Source organism: Salvia splendens, chromosome 1, assembly GCF_004379255.2.
Source record: "Salvia splendens isolate huo1 chromosome 1, SspV2, whole genome shotgun sequence".
NCBI classification, from domain to species: Eukaryota; Viridiplantae; Streptophyta; class Magnoliopsida; order Lamiales; family Lamiaceae; genus Salvia; species Salvia splendens.
The window spans coordinates 18000389-18026311 of NC_056032.1; the positions used below are offsets into that span (position 1 = coordinate 18000389).

Consider the following 25923-nt stretch of genomic DNA (forward strand, 5'->3'; position numbering starts at 1 on the left):
TGCCCAAGGGGAGGTTCTCCGTGCTTTCGCGGAGAAACTCTTTCTGAGCAATCAATTTTCGGCCTTTGTCGGTGATCTGCTGAAACTGATGACCGATAATGCCGAGCAGGGGCCCGAAGTCGTCCTGCCGCTGTACGGCCGAGAGATAGCAGCTCGTCTCCAGAGTCTGCCGCTCCTTGAGGAGCTTGCTTCGTCCTCAGTCCTGCTTTCTGCTGACCGAGTTCGTAGTTGCCGAGCTGACCGGGACGAGAATATGGAGGCTATCTTTGCCTCCTTAGGGCCAGTTTCACCCGCTCCAATTTTCCACGGAGAGGGTGAGACCGAGCAGCTTGATCAGCAGACCGGAGACAGGCAGGCCGAGCAAGAGGTGCTGCTGATCGGTGATGGGGGCACCGAGCAGGCTGGGGGGAGCAGGGAGGCCGAGGCTGAAGCTGAGGCAGACAAGGAGAAGGAAGCTGAACCTCACCGAGGAGCCGGAGACGAAGCTGGCGGAGTATGATTTCGTCTCCCTTCTCTTAGTTTAGTTTCTTCCTTCTTGTAAAATGGCCTTGAAGCCCTCCTTGTGTAAAAAATTTTTTTTCTTATGAATGAAAAAATTCTTCTTTCTACACTTATGTCTTCGTATAGCTTTTCGTACTCTCTTTTACTCCTGTTGTGGTTTACTACCTGCTCAGTAAAATGAAATGCCGAACTGACATAGCTGCTTTGTATTCTTAACTCTTAAGGAGCTGGAGGTACTTCACTGGAAGCGGCTGTACTCTTCCGCTTTAGACGAAGCTGAGAAAAAAGCCATAGCTGACCAGATGAAGAATGACGAACTCTTGGCTTGTTTAGTGAAGCTGGAGGCCGACAATAAGGACTTAGAGTCCGAAAAGAAAGATCTGGAGGCCGAACTGAATACTGCCGTCGCTGAGAGGACTGCGTATGAGGATTTCATCAGCAGGCGCGGGGGAATGACCATCTCTGAAGTTCAGGAACGAGTTGACGAACTGTGGGAGGAATATCATGTACTCCGGAGGAATAATGCGCTGGTGAGCTCGGCTTGCCAACAAGTCGTGAAATCATTGCGGCGCTGGGCTTCTCGGTACGGCATCATTCTTTCCCGGCGTCCCTCAATCGAGAGATTCCTTAGGCATTTCCCGCCAACAGATGGTCGCACTCCAGCTCGAACCTCTGATTCACTTGCTCAAAACCCTACTCCAAGTCAGCAACGAACTCAGGAACAACCGGAGACGTCAAGACGAGAACGGACTCAGGAGCAACCGGAAACGTCAAGACAAGGACGGACTGAAGTTCGTAGAGGAGCTGTGATTATGAGTGAGCAAGATCAACAAATGCTTCGTGAAGAGACTCTTCGCCGCCGAGGTGCCAGAACGTCCCGGACTCAAGGAAGAGGCGGTAGGTCGATCAGAGCATCTCGTCGACCTGCTTATTCTTCAGCTGCCCGGAACGCCCGAACTCTGCTTCACGAGGATTTTTTGAATAGGTGGCTCAACTTTAGCAACCGTGGACAGTAGAATAGTCCTTTGTAATAGCGTAACGCCTTCTCGTAGGGCAGCGGAGTTGTATGCCGAACAAGTTTTAATAAATGAAATCTTCATTTCGCTTCTATCACTGCGTATTTACAGCTCAGCGAAAAAATTTCATCGTGCTCGTCCTCGGTCTTATGAAGTAAACTTCTTTGACCGGACTCGTCCTTGGTCTTGTGAAATAAACTTCTTTGACCGGACTCGTCTTTGGTCTTATGAAGTAAACTTCTTTGACCGGACTTGGTCCTCGGTCTTATGAAATAAACTTCTTTGACCGGACTCGTCTTTGGTCTTATGAAGTAAACTTCTTTGACCGGACTCGTCTTTGGTCTTATGAAGTAAATTTCTTTGACCGGACTAAGCTTGTGTCCTAATTTGGCGAGTTTTATCGCTCGGATCGGACTTTCCCTTGTCCTAATTTGGGGATCGGACTTTCCCTTGTCCTAATTCGGCGAGTTTTATCGCGTGGATCGGACTTTCCCTTGTCCTAATTCGGCGAGTTTTATCGCGTGGATCGGACTTTCCCTTGTCCTAATTCGGCGAGTTTTATCGCGTGGATCGGACTTTCCCTTGTCCTAATTCGGCGAGTTTTATCGCGTGGATCGGACTTTCCCTTTGTTGCAGTTCGTTTCAGACGAACTGCTTGTTTCTTAAGCTGAATTGTGGTCTTGTATCCTCCTTAGAAGCTTGGACTCACAATCGTTGGCTTATACATGTTCTAAAAAGGGGATCAGCCTTCGAAGAACAAGATACCTCAGTAACATTTGTAAGAGACGACACGCACATAGACAGACAAAACGCACATAAAGACAAACATGAAAAACAAGTAAAAAACAAAGAAAGCACATACCCCTAGGACCGAACTAGACACAAGATTGACTGACCGGACTGTCTCTTACAAATGGAACTTCTTGAGGTTGGAAATGTGCCATGTTCGGGGTACTTGTTCTCCTGACATGTGAGTCAATTTATAAGACCCTTTGCCGAGGACTTCTGACACCCGATATGGACCTTCCCATGTGGGTTCGAGTTTGCCCAGCTTTTCTGCTCGGCTTACTTCGTTGTTTCTCAAGACGAGATCTCCCACTTGAAATTGCAGCTTTTTCACCCTTTGGTTATAATACCGGGCTACTTGCTCCTTGTACTTGGCTGCTTTTATGCAGGCCAATTCTCTTCTTTCTTCGGCCAGATCTAGTTCGGCTCTCAGTCCGTCCTCATTCAGTTCTGCTGAGAAATTAAGAGTTCGGGGACTGGGTATGCCGATCTCAACCGGAATCACGGCTTCAGTGCCGTACACCATCGAGTTCGGCTCCGGTGTGACTTAGGTCATTTCGCCTGCCTCTGACTCCGGCTGCTGTGATTGCTATGCTTGATGGTGCCGATCTGATTGCTCAGCACTTTTAAGCGCAATCTGCAAACACTCTTTTGCTCTCTTTTGATCACCTCGGATGACCGCTACTTCCCGGCTGGGAGAGCGTCAATAGTCTGGATTACTCCATCATATTGCGGCTCGTCATCGTCTTCGGGATCCTGTTGCCTTTTCGGATCCTGAGGAGCGCAGTTCGCACCTCTCTGCTTCTTGTTCTTTTTCGGCTGCTTGCTTTGGTATTTTTTTAACGTCCCTGCTTTCACAAGAACATCAATACCTGCAGCCAAATGTCGGCACTCCTCGGTATTGTGACCGTGGTCTTGATGGAAGGAGCAATAATTATCCTGACTTCGGCGCGCGGCCGATTTCGTCATCCGCTTTGGCTTTTCGAACATATCGGAATGCAGTTCGAAAATTTCCGCTCTCGACTTGTTCAATGGTACGAACTGAGCGGGTGGTTTCTCAAGATCGAGACGTGGTCCCAATCTACCTTGTACCGGTGCCCTTTGAATTCTTTCAAAAGGAGTTCGGCGAGGAAGCCTCTGATCGCTATGATCGGGCTTCTTTTTGTCTCCTCCAGATGAGCTGTCTAAAGACCGTTTTCGACGGTCTGCCTCATTGGCACGAGAAAACTGGTCCGCAATGTCCCACATCTCTTGAGCTGTTTGCGGACTGCATTCCACGAGCTTTCTGTAGAGAGCTCCGGGCAGGATTCCATTTTGGAATGCCGAAATGACAAGTAGATCATTGAGATCATCTACTTGTAGGCATTCCTTGTGGAATCTCGTCATAAAGTCGCTGATCTTTTCGTCGCGACCTTGACGTATAGAAAGCAGCTGAGCCGAAGTGATTCGGGCTTCCGCTTTCTGAAAGAACCTCCTGTGGAAAGCATCCATTAGATCTCGGTAAGATCTAATGCTGCCTTGGGGGAGGCTATCGAACCACCTTCTTGCGTTCCCGATAAGCAGCTCGGGAAACAGCTTGCACATATGGACCTCATTGAGACCCTGGTTCGCCATGTTATACTGATAGCGTCCCAGGAAGTCATGAGGATTCACTAACCCGTCATAAGTCATCGACGGAGTTCGGTAGTTCTGTGGCAAGGGAGTTCGGGTGATATCGTCCGAGAACGGAGTCTTCAATGCTCCGTACATGGCGAACCCGACATCTCTTCGGTATGGAGGAGACGGAGTTCTCCTGTGATTCCGGTACCGAGGAGGAACAGGAACATGTCGGGGTTGAGGATTCTTCTTCCTGGAAGACACGGCACTACTGCGGTAGTGACTTTCATGTCTGGATGAGGAGGGAGAATCCACCGTTTTCGTCTCAGGCTTTTGGCCTGTTTGCAGGAATGTTAAGAATTCATCCTGCTTCTCGGCCAAAAACAACTTGACAGCCTCGTTCAAATCGGGCTGCTGGGAAGACTTGGTGCGATGAGTCCTTGAGCGGCTTGTTCCTTCTCCGTGAGAACTGGAAGTAGATTTCTCCCGAGGCTGTTTTCCAGATCTGCGGGCTGGACTAGCTTCCTCATGGTTATCACGAACGGTATTATGGGTGTTACGTGATCTGGTATGCATTTTTTTAGTGGAAGAGGATCAAAAACTCGCTTTTATCACAGATTTGGTTCTCTGTTTCCCACAGACGGCGCCAGTGATGGTTGGGCGAATTTTTGATGGTAGTAAATGCGGGTAAAAAATATATAGATCACGACACAAGGAATTACGTGGTTCGATTTACTGAGGTAAATCTACGTCCACGGGAAGAAAGGAGGGCAAGATTGTATTGCTTGATCTGGTTTACAGCTTACAAATACAGACTTGCTATGTGATATTTGATGTTTAGAGAGCTTTTTCTTCCTCCCCTAGTCTATCTGATCTAAGTTCTATTTATACATTGAACTAAGATCGTGGCTTGCATCACCACTAACTAGGTCGTGGCTTACATCACCACTAACTAGGTTGTGGATGTCGTGGAGGTCATGAGATCCTGCATGGGTCCACTATCTCTTTGTTTGGTCCGCTATCCTGCATGAGATCCTGCATGAGTTGACACCACTAAATAGATCGTGTAGTGGAGGTCGTGGAGGTTCTGCATGAGTCCACTATCTCCCAGTTCGGTCGAATACTGAGACCGAACTGCTGAACTATTGCCGAGCAGCTTTTGCCGATCTGAGAGTAGAGCTTGATTGGTCGGCTTTTACCGAGCTGTAGGCTGGGGCCGAACTCTTTGGTAATGCCGAACTGATACTCTTCCTTGGGCTTTGGGCTGATGGGCCGTCACTGCTATTGGGCTTGTTTAGTACGTACCCCATCATAAACAGGACGTGGAATAGGTCATTACAGTAGGTGACAATCAATTTCTTGTAGTAGTAAAATTGTAATTCACAACCTAAATAACCTTTTATTACCAACATAAAAGGTTGCAATGTAAGTTTGAAAATTTATTTACCGGAAACTAACAAGCACTAGTATGGTATAACACTAAAATGATCTAATGGTGAGCCTAGTCTTTCTTGTTATTTATTGAAAAAACCTAAACACAAGGACTAAACATTACTACTCCCTCAGTCTTAGGTCTTATTTTTTTTTACGTCTGTCCTATAGAAATAGTCCATGTCCATCTATGACAATTTTTTTATCATTCTTTTTTACTTTATCATTTATGAGTTCTACCATCCACCGTATAATTTCAACTACTTTTTTCTATGGTACTTTACTTATACAGAGCAGTTCATTCTAAATTAAATTAATACGGGTATTTGATGTCAACGAAATTTCATAATAAAAAATATCTAAAAACCGGAAATATGACTATTCTTCCAGCAACCTCAACTGAAGCTCTTTCCTCACACATCTCTTCCCTGCAATTTCTGCCATTCATTCTCCTTCTTCTTCACCCGATCAGGTATTCTTCTCCCTCAATTTCAATCGGATCTTCAAAATCCTTCGCCGCATTTGATCGGTTTACGCGCACTCCAATTTCAAATCCCCCATCGTGCACAAGCAAAAACTCAACTTTTCTACTCAAGGTTTAAGTTTTTTCTTAGTCCTAACCCGTGCAAATGATTTTTTCTACTTTATGTGATCTCCAATTTGTTCAGTTTCTGATTCTGAACGCCGTGCATCCATTTTACTTCAAATCCAGCTTTTTTGTGTAGTTAATTTGATGAGGAATAGGGTTAGGATTCAGGTGACCTAATTATTAATTGGATTTCAATGCTTTATGATAGCACCAATTTAGCATTTGAAGTTGTGTATAGCAACCTAACACACGGTATTCAGGTAGCTGTGGTTTGTTGGAATGGCTGTCCAATGCCCTAAAACCAGGCCAGCAGTAGAAGCCGGTTTTCCTGTGATGCGCCATCGATTACCATGGCAGACACAGACCAAAATCAGCTTCAGTGTTCCGAACAAGGCAATGAATCTCAGGATTTCAGCTCTCTCTGGAGGAGACAATAGTAGTGGTAGCAAGAAATCTGCTGCCCCCAATTCGAATTATGTGGTTCCTTTAGACAAGTCTTCCTGCATCACTCGCCCCCTCGCTGAGATTCTTCGTGACCTCAATAAGAAGGTTTCTGATAATATTATTAAGACCAATGATGATCATTCCACATTTATCCCATGGTGATTGCTCTGGACCTTTGTGTATTTTTATGTTATTACTTGTCTATTGTGGTACTAATTATTTATTCACAGGTACCAAGCCAATCGTATGCTGAGCTTTTATGCCCCAGGTAACATCATTCCGTCTCATTTATCTTGTTGGTCTTAAAATGTAAAAGCAGCACTTGAAGCAACTTCTCGCTTAATGATTTTGTGGCATGCCCTGTAACGACAGTCATCTCACAATATCAAAAGAACTCATTAGTGATTAGGTTTCTATTTTTTTAAGTCCACGCCAATTCGGTTATGGATTGCACTAGTACATACTGCATCACTCTCACAGGTACATTCGGTTATGAATTGCACTAGTACATCGAACTATAGGTTCATAGGAAATATCACAATCTTGCATAGTTGTTCAGTCGAACTCTTAGGTGCGACATTGTCTTTTTGCTTCCTCATAACAAGTTCATGATGTCCCTTTGCATGGTTTCCATATTTATTCTATCTACTCACTCAAGAAAAAGATATCGATGTGTTGTCCTGAAGTACTATATACATAACCTTTCCTTTTTAGTCCTTGAATAATCTTGTTATCTCAAAATGCAAAAAACATGTGGAACCTGGATCTTTTGTATATATTGTAGTTCCTCTCTGAATAAGAATGGTTGATATTGCGAACCATGTCATTGATGGTTATTATCGTAATAGTGTACAGTATTATGCTAGTCAGAAATTGTAGGGCTAAATGTTAGGCACAATTAATACCAATGATGTATTTGGATCTTCCAAAATACTAACCAGTTTATGTAGGTTGGTGTGGAGAAATTCGTGATGTTATCTTTTCTGAGAATGGAAGTGTGACTGTGGTTTATCGGGTGACTGTACGGGGTTCAGATGGCGAGGTGTGCTCCTATCCATATTACCTAAATGTTACCTCATACCTGATAATGCATTATGCATCTCATCCAACTTTGCTTAGAACATATGAAATGACTGACCTAATAAAGCCTATTGTTTGCTTGCAAATTGGATTGAATATAATATCATCATCAAGGTCTATTTTAGTGGAGACCTTACACATGATGTTTTAGCATCTAATGTTCACAACTCTCGTGATTCCCTCCGCTAAAATGAACTTGCAATTGGGCTACCATCTATCTTTGCAATTGGGCTACCATCTATCTTTGGTCATATATTTGGTTTTGTTGTGGGCAGCGTTGCAGCCACAGTAGTTTATGTGAATGGATAATATGATTTTCATTGTTTTAATAGGGATTTAATATTTTTTATCTGTTTGCTAGTATGTAATTATCGACTAAACATATTAGAGAACAATATCCACAAGTTGAAGAATTTCCCCATTTTTCTTAGCCTGGGGACTTCATTATCCATCTGAATTGGATGTGACATCAACCAAGTTGAGATTGCATGAGGACTTTTTCCTTGTAATAGTTCCACAATATATATTCAGGTCGCCACCTTATTCCTCCCACTGAGACTGAGTTATAGGTTAAGGGAATGTATAGCCATTTTTTCTGTGTAAAAAGTTGATAAGAGTGTTTGTTGACCTTTCGTTAATTATTCTAACAAATTCCATTAGTATATAGGTTTTGCATGAGCATGTTAGCTACTAACATGTTTAATCATGCTGAATAGGTGAATGTAAACTTACATGATCAATCATGATTTTCCTAAGAAAAATAATGGAAGTCTTCGTTTCCAGAGGAAAAGAACTTTCAGAAATACAGGAATTTGAAGAGATCATTTGTGCTAAATAAAATCCGTAAATATTACATAGCAATTGAAATTTTAGGTGTTAATTGCACAATTATGGCTGTTGTGATAAAGTCATCTGAGGGGTCAAGAATATGACATTTTAGGGATCTACCTACAAGATATTGATTAAACAATAAAATCTACAAGCTTGTTGTCATCTGGCTGTTTTAAATCTGAAAATATTTGGAAAAATGTGTGTGGTGTTTTATCTGGTAGATGAAATTTATATAAAGTTTATGAACCACTAAACTGCTGGAAAAGTGCAGTCAAAATTCTTGTACATGGGTTTGGATGGACAGGATCATTTTCCTATAAATTTAATCTGCTTTCAACACACTCACTTCGAACAACAACAAATTATTGAACACTAGATTTTTCTGGCTTGGGCTAACCAGAAATGCTCATTATGCAAGGTTTATTAAGCTGTATAGGAGGTCATTTTTTGATCTACATTTTGCTTGAAAGTTGATTCATATGCAATATATGGTCTTAATATTTCGTGCATTGGAAGCTAGGCCATAAATGTCTCTGTTTATTATGGAAGTAAAATAGGAAAAATACAAGCTTTGAAAATTTGAAATGCAGGCACATCGTGAGTCGACTGGGACAGTGTCACCTGGCAATGGCGAGATTGTAGATCCTGTTGCTGCAGCAGAGCAGATAGCTTTTTGCAGAGCATGTTCGCGATTTGGTCTTGGCTTGTACCTTTACCACGAAGAGTAGAAGAGGTGGTTTTCGCCGTGTCCCACGGTTGTTTATCATCCTTTCTTGATTTATGTATGTTGTAACACTTGTATTTCAGATTATTGAAATTTGATCTTATAGCATCTGGAAGCTACCAAGTTTAAATTTGATTCGTAGTATATTGTTTAATATAGACCAGAATTTTTCTAGCATTCTTATATGCCGTTGGAGCTGGATGAATTACATATCAGACAGTTTACTAATACTCCCTCCGTTTCCTAAAAATGTACGTTTAGAGAGAGTAGATCTGACTTGAATGTACGTTTTTACAAGGCTACTGAACTCATTTGCATTTCGTATCAACCCATTTACATAAAATCCAATACTTGGATTACCTATCCTATCCGTTTACATATATTCAAGCTGCTTCAAGGCCTCTCTCATTTGACATGTTTTCATCTGTGCGACATTCTGCCTCCACCTTCTTGGCTCCCCCACTCTTGAGATGAAGATTCGACAAAGCATTGCTCAAAGCATCCATTTCAGTTTCTTCTGATATCTCTGCCTCTGCTGCAACCGCCTTTGTGCTGTTTAGCTCTAGCTGCAGCGTCTTAAATTCTTCTTCAATGTCTTCATCATCTATCTCACCATATGTTGTGGTTGCTTCTACAAAATCATGGACACATGTTAGGCACATATACACATACGTTCACGGAGTAATTTGAGATTTTGCAAAGCGATGAGTTGCAGACAAGATAATCGTGTTAGGCATATATATAATGACCACAGTATGTAATCATAGGATTCATAGCCCAATACAATTCAAAAACATGATTTTGTTAACATGCTCAACACTAGAGATCTGATAGCGAATGCTTACCTACAGCATTATCAAGTCGTTTCAATGCATCAATGTTCTCATCAAGTTGCATCAGGCACTGTTCAACTTCTTCAATGTTAATTTGGTTTTCCTGCATAGCACGTTTGCTGCTCTGCAAGGCCTCTGCCACCTGTATGAGAACATATTGATTAAGACTGATGAAACGAAGCATCAAATTATGCTTATCAGAATAAAACATCAGGCTGTACTTGAACAGGCTTCAGTAACTATGGACCATATCAAGCATCAATACAAAGACATCCCCAACTTTGTACACATTTAACAAGCCAAAGAGAATGAACACTGAAATAAGATTAGCATGCAAAATCAACCTTTTTGGAGGACTCAGCATCCGAAATAGCCTGGAGAACTTTCTCCACCTGGTCCAATAGTGCCGAGCACCTCTCTCTACTTTGAGATGCCAACTTCATTTCTTTTGTATGTCTCAGGGCAAGTTTCTTGTTTGCTTCTCTAAGAGATGCTAAAGCAGAATCCCTATTTCTGCACAGAGCCCAATTCAGTAATCAGATTAAAAATATCAACCAAAAAGAAGAAGAAACAACAGCAACTTTTTCCTTCTTGAGAAGTTAGGAACCCCTTGAGTAACATGATATGAATAATCATAGTGATAACAATCAGTTTAACTAACATGTGAATGTTTATTAGTCTAATGAAACCACGAATATGTTAAGCTCGGAAATTTTACTTTTGATATCGTTGGTCGATCAAATGAAGCTGCTTCCCCAGCTTCTGGGCAGTCCAAGTTAAGTGTAGTAAACTGCAATCCGTAGTTGAGGCAGCAGAAGCTGCCCCAGGAACAATACACAATTTGACACCCTGCATCAACAGAATAGAAAAGAAACAAGTCAAACTCCATCGTTTCCAATTCCAGAAAGTTAGTATTATGCATCAGAGTGGCAGCAACCTCTATAGCTTGAGGTTTGTTGATGACAAGGCGTGTAGCTCTTCCACGTGTTACCAAGTAATCCAAAATGGCAAGCCGATCCTCCTCAGAGCCCACACAAACTTCCTCAAACTTGTCCATGGTGACAACACAGGTACTAGTCCAACAATTTTCCGACAATTTGGTAATGACCTCTACAGATCGTTCCTATATTTAACTAAAGAGGCTTAGAAAGAAGGGTTAATTTTCTGTGAATGCACAAACAAACTAAAACCAAATTTCAGTTTTTAACCCACTGTCAAAAATACATGAAACGCCAATGGGAAATCTAAAGGTGCCACACTGCCACTGGAAAGCTCTCAACGATAGTTTTGTAACTGTATGTGGTAGAGAGATTCAAATTCCGGCATAACAAAAGGATATAGTTTCAATCGACTCTTCATTCTCTAATCACTTCCAATCGTAGCTTCAAAATTTTGATTTATTGGCCAACGCAAGCGAAATTCCACAAAATTGTGAATTGGGGCAAAAATTAGGAGAAAAACGCGTTTATAGGCGATTTTGCCTTTAAAATAACGCAAATGTACCCATTTTGTTATCAATTCCATTTATGGGAAAAACGCCGATGAAGTTGGCGTATTTATAAGTAAAAACGCCAGTGAGATTGGCGTGTCTATACGCAAAAACGCCAACATAGTTGGCGTTTTACAATGCCACCGTATCTTGCTCGTATTTTTAACCAAAATACTTAAATTTGAACACGCCAATCTTGATGGCGTCTTTACTAAATAAAACGCCAAGGTCATTGGCGTGTTTAACGTAAAAAACGCCAACCTGATCGGCGTTTTTCGGTTGAACCATATATCTCAGATCTCCCCCAAAATCGCAGACCCTAATCACATTTCCTCCCTCCCCAAAACGCGAAAAACCTTCCCAAAGCTGAAAAATGCGAAAACGCTTGCCTTGGTCGGGTTAACCCGGTGGTGGATTGAAGCGTGTAGATTTCTATTTTCGCTCATTTCTTCCAAATATTAGTACTCGCAATCGGTTAGTATATCTAATTTTTAACTCATTCTTCCAAACATTAGTCTACCAATATTTGATGGATTATTATGATAGTATATATTGTAGTGTAATTTAAATAATTATTTGTATTGTAATTAATAGAAATATTTTGACCAATTGTTATGGTATTATATGTTGTAGTATATCTAATTTTTTACCCATATTTGATAGGTTGTTATGATAGTATATATTGTAGTGTACTGTAAAGAAATATTTTTGACCAATATTTGTGTTTGACATTAATGCAGATAGTATGACGTGGTGTGTCCATTTATATTGGGGTGGAAATATAATTCCCGGAACAGTTATTTCATATGATCCTCCTTTTGCAAAAGGATTGATTATGTTGGATGAAAGTATTTCCTACGAAAAGCTTGTGGAAACAATTTGTGAAAGAATGGGGATAAACATATTTGAAAATAAACTTCAAATAGTATGGAAACGTCATATATTCTATGGATCTTCAATCACGTATATAGGTATTTTACTAGAAGAAGTATACATGCCACTAATGTTTAGTGAGAGTATGACTACAGGAGGTCAAATTGAATTGTATGTTGAGTATTCGTCAATTACTCAACAACATAGTCATCATCTCATGAGTAATGATGTTGGTACGTCTACGAGAGGCCGAGAACCATATTTCGCTGCAACACAAGATTTTGATGTTGGTACGTCTACGAGAGGCCAAGAACCATGCTTCGATACAACACAAGATTTTGATATTGGAGGCGTGCATTTAGGGGACAGTGACAACCCAGCTGTGGTTGAGGACATAATTGGTCTTGATAAAGCCGACTTTCTTGATCCACAATCACCTTATGATTCTGAAGATGTCGATCCGGATAGTACAGATTCAGATGGTGCTTCGTCGGATGAGGACCAATTTGTTGCTCCAAGTACATCCATTCCGGTTGGAGAAACAGTGGTTGGCGAAACATCAATTGGAGGAAGAGCAGTACGAGAAAGAGTAGTTCCACAGTTCCCACAGCCTGGTATGAACTATTTTCGCACCTTACCAGGTCCATATGATAGTTTTGATCCAAAAAACTTTGAGTCTGATGATCTCAATGTGCATTATTGGAGTGAAAAAGATCCGAGCAATGTCGGTTTGCATACTAAATTTAAAACCAAATTGGAATTGAAGTCAGCTGTGACTTTTTGGCATTTGGAAAAAATCCGACAATATACAGTTGTTGAAAGTAAAGGAAAGAGATGGCATGCAGTTTGTAAGTGGCCACAAGGAAATCCGAAAGATAAGTCCTTACCGCCATGTTTGTGGGAGTGCCGAGCAACATTGAGGAAGCATGATGAACACTGGCAAATTAGAGTGTTTAGCACTGCTCATACTTGCATGGGGGATCGTAATTATAATGGGCACGCTAATCTTTCGTCGGGTATGATAGCGTTGAGTGTTCGACATCAGATAGAAAACGATCCTTGCTACAAGGTAAAAGCAATTGTCGCGGATATTGAAAATAGATTTCATGTGAAAGTTAGTTACAAGAAAGCATGGTATGCTCGGAGGACAGCTATTGAGCTTGTGTATGGTTCGTGGGCGTGGAATTTCAAAGTTTTACCAGGTTATTTGAATGAGTTGCAAAGACAAAATCCTGGCACAATTGTCGAATGGTTACATGATGAAAGATTAAGCAACGGTATGAACAAGGTTTTCAAGTACGTATTTTGGGCTTTTGGTCCAGCTGTGGAGGCTTTTCAACTATGCAAACCAGTTTTAACCGTTGATGGAACTCATCTACGTGGACGATATCGAGGTAAAATTCTTATTGCCGTTGGATTTGATGCTAATAAGAAATGTTTGCCTATTGCATATGCCATTGTTGATGAGGAAACCATATAAAGTTGGAATTGGTTTATGGAACGTATTAGAATTCACGTAGCCAAGCATGAAATATGTGTAATATCTGATAGGCATGTGGGAATCATAGATGCAATGAATTCTCCCATATGGAAAGAAGAACCCAATGTGGGGCATCACAGATTTTGCTTGGTACATGTTAGAAAAAATGTTTTGCAGAATCACAAAGGCATCATGGTAAAAAAACTTGTTTGGAAAATTGGTATTGATACAAAGAAACACAAGTTTAAGATCAGACGTCGTTTACTTCGAACCATCAACAACGAGGCTGTGCAGTACCTTGATGCCGTGGAGTTAGAAAAATGGAGTTTGGCGTATGACAAACACAAAAGATGGGGTGAGATGACCACTAATATGGTTGAATCTTACAACAATGTGTTGAAAGGCGCAAGACAACTCCCAATTAAAGCTTGCATTGATCTGATATTTTGGAGGACAATAGAATGGTTTAATGAGCGGTCAATTGCATCAACACAGTGTGCCACACCACTTACCCCGTGGGCCCATGCAAAGGTGTGCAAAAATGATGTAAAAGGTCAATTACATAATGTGAGAGTCCCAAACACAAGATGGCATTTTTCATAAAAACGCCATCTAAGTTGGCGGGTTTGTGTTAAAAACGCCATCTAAGTTGGCGTTTTTATCTAGAAACGCCTATTTCGTTGGCGTGTTTTAAAGACGCCAACGCCGATTGGCGTGTTTGTTCAGAACCTCAACCTCGGTGTGGCAGAAAATTGCAAAAAAATTTTCGGACTTAGACACGCCATCTTGAGTGGCGTGTTTAAAAAAACGCCACTGACGATGGCGTTTTATAGGTAAAACGCCATCGTCGTTGGCGTGTTTTAAAAAACGTCTACTAAGCTTGGCGTGTTTGTTCAGAAACTCAGCCTCGGTGTGGCAGAAAATTGCAAAAAAAATTTCGGACTTAGACACGCCATCTTGAGTGGCGTGTTTAAAAAAACGCCACTGAATATGGCGTTTTATAGGTAAAACGCCATCGTCGTTGGCGTGTTTTAAAAGACGCCTAGTAAGCTTGGCGTGTTTGTTCAGAAGCTCAGCCTTGGCGTGGCAAAAGATTGGAAAAATGTTTCAAGTTAAAAACGCCATCGTGAGTGGCGTGTTTCAAAAAAATGTACCAATCCAACTTATACGGGTTCAAATTATCAACATGCACACGTATAAAAAAGCGGATTTATCAAATTACTAATACACATACGCCAAATGAATGAAAAAACACCAATATCAATACAATATATCAAATTACTTATATAAAGCGTTTAAATCAATGTAAAAACACCAATATAAAAAGTTCGGGCAACGTTCACTCGTCTCGCCTTTTACGCATAAACAGACTACGGATTCCCTTCCCGATGCTGGTCTTAGGGATTCTAGACGGAGGAGTATCTTCAACGACGGCATTCTCTAAATCAATGTCGTCTCTCGCAGAAGACCGAGGTGGAAATTGTTGATCGCTGAGACCGAAATCTTCTCTTGTACCACCCGTGTGGCTGACTGAGTGACGACCCCGCACGGCAGATCTTGGTGGAGGTGGAGCCACAAAATCGTCATCAGAATCATCAACCAACTGAGTATCCATCCTTGATGATGACGACTCTCCACCAACTTTCTTCTTTCCACGCCGCTTCGCTTTTTGCCGCACGGGCATGTCAAGGTCCAGCTCAGAGCGCTGTGAAGGACGGTGGTCCATCGTCTCAGCTTCCCCACATATCTGGAGGCCATCTTCAACCATTCTCGAAATGGTGAATAAATCCGGCCGTCCTGACATGTCTTGCTCCCTAAGAAAGTGGCGTATTTTGTGAAGGGTCTCCACCTACAATTTTCAGTGTTAATTACATTTCATCTTATGAAATTAAACAAAGAAAAGTTGTTGAAATCTACCGCGTAGTGATGAGAGGCCGCCGTTTCATGGAAGCCCTCATGAGAATGCACCCCAGGTTTTGTTAGGTACACCACGGTTATCCGGCGAAACCAATCCATGTACTCATCAGTAGCAACAGGCACCATTGAGTACTCCAAATCAACATACACCGTGTCGTGCCTATTATGCCAATCTTGTATATAATTGGCGTGCCACTGAACCCAGTTCCGACCTGCTTTGCCACGTCGATCCTGTTTCGTAAAATCAGATCCGTGGAACCGGTCGACAATCGGGATATAAGGTTGGACAATCCCAAATTGTCGCAACACCCGCTGTGGCATGTGTGGCTCAACCATATTCCAGCAGATTAGTGTTGTCATCGACGTCCATATAGGACGACCGGCAACACAAACATCCGGCAGATTTCGCGATTCATACGGCCTCCAAATAAACTAGATATGAAACTTATTTAGTCAAAACAAGTTCAATCAAAACAACACACTAGCAACAATTTAGTTTACGTAAATTACCTGATTGGCATGCATTGTTGAGAACTGATCTCTGAAAGTTTCAATGCAATGCCCCGGTGCTTTTACATAAGAGGCCCGACCAGTCCATCTACAAAAATTAAATTATGAGCGAACAACACAAAAATCAATAAAAATTATGCTTAAAAGAGTAATTAGTGGACAACTTACGCGACTGCACATGGTAAGTAGTCTACGGGCGCGGGGTTCAGCATCTGCGGTCTAATAATTGGGATTCTTTCCCAAGCCCACAGCTGTAACAATGTAAGAGCTCCCCCGACATCGGTCCTCTTACCAAGTGCAGCTTCACATAGATTGTGGTACAAGCAGGCAAGAGTCGCACCTCCCCAGCTATAGCTAGCACATTGTTCTATATCCATGAAAAACTGAAGGTAGAAGAAGGAAATTTTATTACCGGTAGCGTTCGGGATCAGTAGACCACCCAGTAACAGCAGACAATACACACGAGCACGTTGATTGTACATGTATTGCTCGTGGTCATCACTCAACTCAATCCGCAGTTGATTTGATAAGCTTGTCTGCTTCCAGTTCAATTCTTTTAGATCAACTGCATCTGGAATAAAGCCAAGAAAATCCAAACAAACATCCTTCCAATAGTTGACATCCTTACTGGGGATGTAACCCGTCAGAGGCTCACCGTCAGTTTTGATGCCCCATAAGACCTCCACGTCCTCTAAGCTCACAGTCGCTTCACCGACTGGAAAGTGAAACGTGTGAGTCTCTGGCCTCCAACGTTCAATCAAAGCGGTGATAAGATGGTGGTCAATGTCTTTCGGTTGACCACACCTCAACATCCCGCCGAACCCCATCTCATCTATAACCGTCAAAACACGAGGATTTATGGGAACATCCCATATGATTCCTTCGTATCTTCTACACCGTACGTCTTCCGATGGCACTCCTGCCCATATGTTATTAGAGACGTGTTGTCTCTGCAGATATAATACGGAGGGGTCCTCAGGACCACATAAGAGCCGACGACGAGAAGTTGAAGAAGATGCCATAAATCACCTACACAACATTCATATTCCAAATTAAACAACAAACAAACCTAAACAAATTCAATAATTACAAACAATTTAATACAATATCACAAAATGGAACACCTATATCAAACAATTCACAATACACAACTTCAACATCATAACACAATTCACCTACACATCATAACACAATTCACCTACACAAAAGTAACAGTTCAAATAAACAATATACATCAATTTTCCACCAATTCAACTTACCCAATTTTAGTTTAACCAACCTAACAATTTCAATTTCAACCTAACAATGTACACAAAATTAACATTTCAAACTAAAAAAAGACATTAACCAAAACCCACATAAACCAAATCAATTTGCCCAATTTTTAAGCTATCAAACCCTACGATTTTGGTTTATAATCAAATTTATACACAAATTCACTTAACCCAAACAATCCAACATAATAATCAACACTACCGTCATACAAATAATCCATATGCACAATATTTCAACTCAAATCGCAACACATTACAAACCCTAGCTAAGTATCCAACAATTACTCTAATAATGTAAAAGATAAGCATACTAACCGAATAAATTGGACGAATTTGGGGAAAACTAGCACCGATTGATGAATGGAGGGCGAAATCACAAAGACACGGACGAATTTGCGAAGGATTTGGCCGCTGCTAGAGAAAATCGCGAAGTGGGTATGTGAGGTTAATTTTTCGCGACTGTCTGCTGCTATTATATGCTTCTGAACAAAGACGCCAATGGTGTTGGCGTCTTTTAGTAAAGACGCCGATCAGGTTGGCGTTTTTAACGTTAAACACGCCAATGAACTTGGCGTTTTATTTAGTAAAGACGCCATCACGATTGGCGTGTTCAAATTTAAGTATTTTGGTTAAAAATACGAGCAGAATACGGTGCCATTGTAAAACGCCAACTATGTTGGCGTTTTACAGTATAGACACGCCAATCTCAATGGCGTTTTTACTTATAAACACGCCAACTTCATCGGCGTTTTTCCCATAAATGGAATTGATAACAAAATGGGTACATTTGCGTTATTTTAAAGGCCAAGTGGCCTATATACGCGATTTCCTCCAAAAATTAGGGCAACTAACCCTAGAAAAAAATTGAAAACGGTTACCTCCAAGAGCGATGCGAGAATGTAGCAGTCGGCGGTGAGAGCGAGAGGACGGCGATCGCCGAGGGGGAGAAAATCGAGCGCCCTGCGGAAAATGTGAGGGAGGCGAAAATAGGAAGAAGAAGCGCGAGGAAGCAGCAAGTCTCCGGCGCGGTGCATTTCAAGGAGCACTTGATTAAGGCACAAAGGGTAGAGGCCGTCGGGGCGGCGGCGGAACCAGAGGCCGGAGAGGCGGGAAGGGCGGATGACTAAGATGCGGAGGTGTTGAGCTGTCTTCACGATCAAATCCCTCCAAAAACAGTAGCGCGCCTCCCAATCCGACCTCTGCCCGCTCAGCGCTTTGAATCGCGCTCTACTCTTCACCTCGTCGTCCCAGTCCCCCACCTTTCTCCTCACAAACGCCGCCGGCGCCGCCGCTTCCTCTTCCTCCTCCATTACTACTATTAGTCTACTCTAGTCTTTGCTTCGTTGATTTATGTTAAAATTTGAATTGTAAAACAAAAGATACCAAAAATAAAAGCTAAGTTAAAATGAGGAGAGATATAGTTTGGTTTTTATTTTCAATTTTCTTTCACATGATGATTGATGATGCACATAATAAGAAAATGTTGATGACTTTTCCTGTCTAATCCAATATAGGAATATAAATTTCAAAATGAATAGTATGAAGAGAATTAATTTAAATTCCCAAACCAATATAGGAATATAAATTTCAAAATGAATAGTATGAAGAGAATTAATTTAAATTCCCAAACTGATAATTGTCGTAGACTTGAAGCAGCAGTTCTCTGCAAGGAACCACAGCCTGAAGCTTGATGCAAGCGAGGAAAGCACCGGAAAGCTTGCGGTGAAGGCTGTAGGCCTCTTCCGGAGGGGGTGTGAGCCTGTGCCGCAGCATCGTTGCCCCCAGATTTGTAATGCTTTGAGTGATATTCGTCGATCCAAAATCGTACCCTCCCCTCTTTGCAAACGGCAGCCCCACCACGAACCCTGCCTGCACATGAGCCTCAACCATTATCTCTGATTCCATTCCGGTCAGAAATCCTAGCCTCCTTGACATCTCAATCACCATCTCTCTATCGCTGTTTCCACAACTCATTACCTGATAAGCATCATAAAACCAACTTCAGCATAAAACATGGCCAAATCTATCAACCACTTCAAAGGAAAAGAATGCATCTCACCATCTTTAGGTAATCATCTACAAATTCTTTTGGGTAGTCCCTTGCTGCTCCAAAGTCTATAAGGTTGATCGATTTATTCGTCTCATCATATAAGAAGTTACTCCAGTTAGGATCAGTCTGCTTGAGATCACAGCAAGGGACAGATATTAATAGATGACCTTGGATTAACACAAAACAGTTACAAGCATGATTTCAGACAATAACTTCAAAAATCCCATAGTTGCAAAATTGTGTTGGTGATACCAGTGGCAGAGCCAACATTAACATGATCAGAATCTAACCCGGGGGGTGGTCTAAATGTCATAAAAGAAATTGAAAACAAATTACAAAGATAATGCTAGGTGTACCATCTGCCATATAATCCTGCTGATAACAAAATTAATAAGCACAATCCTAACCATTGACTACCACTCCAAGGACAGTTCAATACATGACTGGCCTAAAAACCCTTTACAATAGTTTATAGAAGTTGCTATGTAATTATTTGAGTTGTTTTTAATAAGAGCAATATTATTATCTTCTGGACATATCAAGCGATTGAATAGCTTCACTGTGGCAGGATTGTTCCTCTGAGACTTGTGAGAAGTGGTTTTCATTTTGTACTTCAATCATTTATTTCCCTTCTACCTTCACAACACCCTCTTGTTGTTGCTAAACTGGAGTTTGGGTTACATGTTGGATTTACCACTATATACCAATTCCTTAACTACATTTAAATTCTTTACAACCAAAAACTTGTGAGACAAGGGATGTACTCAGTTTAACAGAGAGAGAGAGAGACCCTTGCCTGCATGAAACGGAAGATAAATAACTCCATCAATGTAAGCTGAAGTAACTTTGTCCCTACATAATTGCGAGTCTCTTGATCCAGCGATGCAACCTTATCAATTGGAATTCCTGCATAAATGGATACTTGCTATCATAAGTTTTTATAAGCTATCAATTATAATGAACTTTTGAAGGGGCACGAGTTTTAATGTACAATTGGTAAAGCAAGATAGAGATAGAAAGAAAGTGAATGAGGTATTGTTAGTGGAGAATGGGTCCCACCTCATTAGAGAAAAAAAGTTTTTAAAATAGAAAGTTCATAATTTTAAAGGACGGATGGAGTATATAATTCGAGACCAGAGTTAAAAGAAATGTTTATAAACTATGAAGTAGGCTAAAAACTGCCTTCTTAATCTAAGATTTATAAAAATGGGGGAAGAACTGGAACATGGCAACATCACAATTTCCTTATCAGCAATAATCTAATTGTATTACGCAACTTATACCAACAATATTTCTTATTATTATTATTATAAAAATTATTAATTTATGTACTTAGACACAATCCTATTTAGTATAGGATGTATTCTAATCCAGCCTAAGCAAATTATTTTCATTACGGCTGACTTACTGAATCCAAGGTTTAAATAGGAGGTCAGGCTACCGAGACTATTATCTACTGCTAGTACAACGCAGGATTTCTTTCTTTCTTATAAAGAAAAAAAAGACTGAGCACATACCAGGTACCAGTTCTGTAGTTAGAACTCTTCTACTGCATAAATTATCCACTACAAATGGAACATAAAATCCTTCTGCATTGGACAGCAAAGTACGAAACCTTTTCTGGCTTTTGGCCTCCAATTCATAGTCACATTCACGAGAAAGTTCTTCTTTCGCTACCTGTGAAGGAATTAAAGCATAATTTGACACTGATAATCTCATTTGCTTGGCATTAGAAAACCGACTTCATGTAGATATTGTCTTCGCAGCCAAGTTTCATTAGAAAAGAAGGAAGGTATGAAGAATCAAAGATGCAAGAATTTTAAAATCTGATCAAAGAAATAATTTCCATCCGAATTAGCAGCTGAAAGGCAAATACAAGAAGTTTTAGAAAGAGAAGTCAGAACATCTAGATAATGATTGATAATTGCTTACCATACAGCTTTGAGAGGTAATCTCTGTGTGGTTAATCCAATTATCAAGAGTACGTGTGCATAATTGCACAGTCAAAAGAAGTGTTTGAGATCATCAGATTAATAACTTGTTGCAAATTACTACTGCGTTGTCCTAGGTCATTACTCACCAACAATAAAGCAGTACGATTAGCCAACTTCAAACTAATTAAATGGGTATTATTGTGCATATCTACTCAACTGATTCACTTTTCAATTTCTTATATATCAATTTAATGGGATTCATCAAATCATATCATGATATACTTTGGAAATCTTATCAAGCCAAGAGACACAGTAAAAGTTCCAGATAAATCAGTGATTCAAAAACTATACCTTCATTGCATTGTCAATGTACATTTTTTCTGGTAATAAATTTGTATAAGTTAGTAGTCGTTTGACATTTTCGATGTCACTTTCAATGCTATCTGCAACTCCAGGATACTGAATCTTCATTGCAACCTCCACACCATCCTTTGTGATAGCCCGGTGGACCTAAAATAAGGTTTTAAGAGCCTCATAAGATGAAACACGACAGATGCAGATAAGAAGGATCATGTGAAAACCTTTACTAGTTATAGGAGGTGTGAATAAATAGAAACGCATGCACAGTCAAACAATCATTTCCATCACTTACCCTTTCCACTAGAGAAGTTCTAGCACACTCTCCGAAAATCATATTATAAGTTAGACACATCATTTCCTTCCAATTTGTATTTGCATAACTGTGGCGAAAGGCTCACTGTCACTTATATATTTATCTTTGATATCTCTATATTGACTGGTAAGTGGAACAACAACAGCTCTCCTTATACTCCCTCCGTCCGCCACTTATAGTCCTATTTTGACTCGGCACAAGTTTTAACAAATTGTTTGACTTTGTGAAGAAAAATGGAGAAATGAGTTCGTAGAATGTGGAGCCCACTTTTATATATTGGTTTTATAATAGAATGTGAGTGGAATGAGTTAGTTGAATGGTGGGATACATTTACTGATTTACCTAAAATGGAAAAAAAGTGAATGGGACTTTAAATCGCGGACATCTCAAAATAGCAAAATGGGACATTTTTTTCACGACGGAGGGAGTATCATATTTTAAACCATTGAATCAATAAATATGTGAGTGGTAGCTAATTCAAAAGTACGGCTCATAACTTTTTCTACATATGTAGAGAAACCTTTCCTTGTTCCGCTGGCCACTCTTAATTTGCTTAATTTGTTTTGAGGTAATTGTCAATGAAATTATGGAGAGTCTCTTTGAAAATGTAAGAAAAAACACTCAGTGAATAATGATGAGATTTAAATAGCCAGGTGTAACTTCAGCACCTGCCCTATACTTGCTGCAGCCATTGGATCATAGTCAAAACTTGTCAACTTGGAGGACCAGTCTGAACCTAGTTCAGCATCCAAAACCTGATTGAGCTGATTCTTTGGCATCCGATCTGCACCCTGACGAACAATTTCCAAAGCTTGCAAGATCTGGAAGGGCATTAAAGCTCACAGTTAATGAAGAATATAAGAATGTGAAGCTAAGAAAATGTGAGCACCAATCATCACAACTATAAGGCATAAGCAAAGCTCGATTCAGCTAATCATTATATAGTGCAATATAATCTATTACTACCTTGTTCATAAAGAATATTTTCCCTATTCTTATCTTTGACTAAAATTTTGACCTACAAGCATGTCTAAACAAAGCACCCAAAAGATCTCGGTGCATATGAAACAGTGTCAATTTGATACTTCATGCACAAAAATCAAGCATCATAGAGCTGCTATAAGTTAGCTGTTGTATAAATCAAGCCACCCAAAAAACATGAACCATCTAGAACTTTCACATTTCATTTTCATGTCAGTCTCGTAGCATTGAAACAATTGAAATCCACTCTTGCACAAGGTTCACAGTACTTGATCATTCAACAAAACTATGTAAATTGTATCTATTTCTGAACCATCCAAAATGCTACCAGAACTCGATGTTACAGAAAATACCAACTGCATGCAAGACGATGAAATGTACAAACATTCAAAGGAATACAATTTATACAAGTGCAGTAAAAATTTACTACTATCATATACCATTTTACAACGACAATTATATACTGAAAAGAAAATTGGGGATGGTTATCACTATTATCATAGGAAACCAGATAGAACACATTTCAAAGTATGCATAGAAGCTTATACAGCGCACTAACTCCGGATCAATATATATATGCATACTTACTGGAGCAGGTACAAGATTTTCATCTTGGATGCTTAACATTTGGCCTAATTTGAGAGCAGCTCCACGCATTCTGCATAATGCAAGAGCTAAACGCTCAGCGTTCCTCTCAGACAAGAAAGGGGAAACAGCCTGCTGACTGTTTTCTGATTCAGGTGTCCCGTAGAGGACTCTCTTCGCAGATTCCTGAAACGTGCCCCATGCGAGACCAGCGCCAAGTCCAGCAAACCTTCAATCAAGCTTGAAAAGGTAAAACCAAAGCTCAAGCCAATATGAACCGATTCAACAGTGCAATTGACGAAAATCCAAAGAAATGATTGCGATTTAGGGGTTACGTTACCCAATGGCTCTAGAGAAGGGTGTGGAAGGAACTTTCCTCTCTCGAGGCTTCCTCCGGCGGCTATTCGCATCGACATCAATTAAAGCGGACGGGGCTCTCGTTGAGGTCGCAGAAGGAGCATCGAATTGGCTCTGTGAATGTGAATCTGGATTGGAAGTGGAAGCGACAGGGAGATCAACAGCGGCATCTACAGCCGGCGACGGCAGGGTATCGGATTCGGAAACATCACGATCCTTATCAGTATCACGATTGTGATTATCAAAGTAGACTACGCTGCTGCCTGTATTGCCATGACTATTATTACGATTACTATTATCAGTTTGGGCGGCGCGAGGAATTTCCAGAGTGCGGAGGTTTCCTTTGGTGAGGCCGGCGGCGTCGGTGGCAGAGAGAATGGCGCCCTTGATCAAGGTATCCGCAGACGGGCGGCGGATGGCCTCCTTAGCCACCAGAGATAAGCCATTCACCACTCTCGCTATGTCCTTCAATGGAACCATTCCCAAAAATCAGCGGTAATTCTTCCAAATTTGAAAATGTATATAGATTATAGTATGACCTAATTCAACAATGGGATTGAATAAATCATGAGAAGAAAAGCAAGGGGCGAAGAGCAAGGATGTCCGTCGAAGACGAAACCCTACATTAAATTATGCATATGGTTTGGGTTGAGTTCAATCTTTTAGGGTATCCACGGGGCGGCGAGCCGGCCGCCTCGGAGTCGCTGCGGCGATACATAATGGAGGAAACGTCCGCCCCGGCGTGGATGTATGGGAGGGGCGGAAGGGCCATCGCCCCGGCGTGGACGGCGAGGACGCGGCAAGGTGGCGAGCGGCGCGGCGGTCTACTGTACGGCCATTGCGCCGCGGCGGTGGACAATTTTTTTTTCATTTTTTAAAAATTTATTTTAATTACATATAAATACACCTCATTTCCCTCATTATTTTCATATCATTCCAACTCTTTATTCCTACTTTATCTCTCTAAAATTTGTGGATTTCATTGCTATTAAAAAATTGATGATTTGTGGAATGACGCGTGGGATTCTCTTATTCAAGAGTCGACGTGGAAGATGCAGCGGAGGCGGCGGAATTGGCGGCGGCGGAGCTCCCTCGTGCAATTCATCATCGTCGGACAATCCCGCGAGACCATACCGGAGTGCACCAGCGGCTGATGGCAGACTACTTTGGCGATAACCTCCGTTACCCACCAGAGATTTTCCGTCGGCGTTTCAGAATGTCGCAACAGCTCTTCACCCATATAGCGACGACATTAGCGGCGCGGTACAGGTGCTTCACCCTCCGGAGTGATTGCACTGGTCGGATCGGACTGTCTACTTTTCAGAAATGCACCGCTGCAATTAGGCAGCTTGCCTATGCCAGACCGGCTGATCTGTTCGATGAATACCTACAGATGGGTGAGACGACTAGCCTAGAGGTGCTCTGACAGTTTTGTAAGGGTATCCGAGAAATCTTTGGTCCGGAGTTCTAACCAAAGCCAACCTCTGATGAGTACCAGAGACTGCTAGATATGCACGGTTCGGTGCACGGTTTCCCAAAGATGATAAGCAGTATCGATTGCATGCATTGAGAGTGGAAAAACTGCTCAGTGGCGTGGAAAGGCTAGTTCACTACTGGTTTCAAAAGCAAACATCCATCGATGATTCCGGAAGTCGTTGCTGACTACCGTTTGCGGATCTGACATGCGTATTTCGGTGTTGCAGGTTCGAACAACGACATCAACGTTCTGCAGACATCGCCTCTCTTCAATGATGAGTGCCGGGGGGAGGGTCCAGAAATCAGATTCGTAGCCAACGGTACGCAGTACTACATGGGATACTATTTGGCAGATGGGATATACCCTCGTTGAGCGAAGAAACAATATTTTGTGTGAAAATAAGAGGCTGCTAGGAAGGATGTTGAGCGAGCTTTTGGTGTGCTCCAAGCTCGATGGGCCATTATACGGTGCCCGGTACGAGTTTGGCACGAA

General features: G+C 41.3%; 3 protein-coding genes across 4 annotated transcripts; 1 reads left to right on the forward strand and 2 right to left on the reverse strand.

The window, feature by feature from the left end:
- The first annotated feature begins 5680 nt into the window (after window positions 1-5680).
- LOC121744684 (DNA repair RAD52-like protein 2, chloroplastic) lies at window positions 5681-9175 on the forward strand. Of its 2 annotated transcripts, none has more exons than XM_042138279.1 (5): window positions 5681-5802; window positions 6180-6521; window positions 6594-6631; window positions 7314-7405; window positions 8865-9175. In XM_042138279.1, exons 2-5 carry the CDS (start codon window positions 6199-6201, stop codon window positions 9000-9002), a joined length of 591 nt encoding a protein of 196 aa, XP_041994213.1. In that variant the 5' UTR covers window positions 5681-5802; window positions 6180-6198; the 3' UTR covers window positions 9003-9175. The 2 variants fall into 2 exon arrangements, with proteins under 2 accessions (XP_041994213.1, XP_041994207.1); XM_042138273.1 differs by having other exon boundaries at window positions 5702-5926.
- Window positions 9176-9310: 135 nt separating this feature from the next.
- On the reverse strand, window positions 9311-18684 carry LOC121740742 (charged multivesicular body protein 7-like). Its single transcript, XM_042133393.1, has 6 exons — window positions 18253-18684; window positions 10769-10954; window positions 10550-10680; window positions 10176-10344; window positions 9844-9973; window positions 9311-9629 (listed from the first exon to the last, which is right to left on the reverse strand). The coding sequence occupies exons 1-6, from the start codon at window positions 18682-18684 to the stop codon at window positions 9382-9384; spliced, it is 1296 nt and encodes a 431-aa protein (XP_041989327.1). The 3' UTR covers window positions 9311-9381.
- Window positions 18685-18861: 177 nt separating this feature from the next.
- LOC121744698 (protein ABC transporter 1, mitochondrial) lies at window positions 18862-24715 on the reverse strand. Its single transcript, XM_042138288.1, has 8 exons — window positions 23938-24715; window positions 23601-23826; window positions 22700-22852; window positions 21710-21868; window positions 20942-21101; window positions 20221-20330; window positions 19434-19550; window positions 18862-19351 (listed from the first exon to the last, which is right to left on the reverse strand). The coding sequence occupies exons 1-8, from the start codon at window positions 24432-24434 to the stop codon at window positions 18986-18988; spliced, it is 1788 nt and encodes a 595-aa protein (XP_041994222.1). The 5' UTR covers window positions 24435-24715; the 3' UTR covers window positions 18862-18985.
- Between the last annotated feature and the right edge of the window lie 1208 nt (window positions 24716-25923).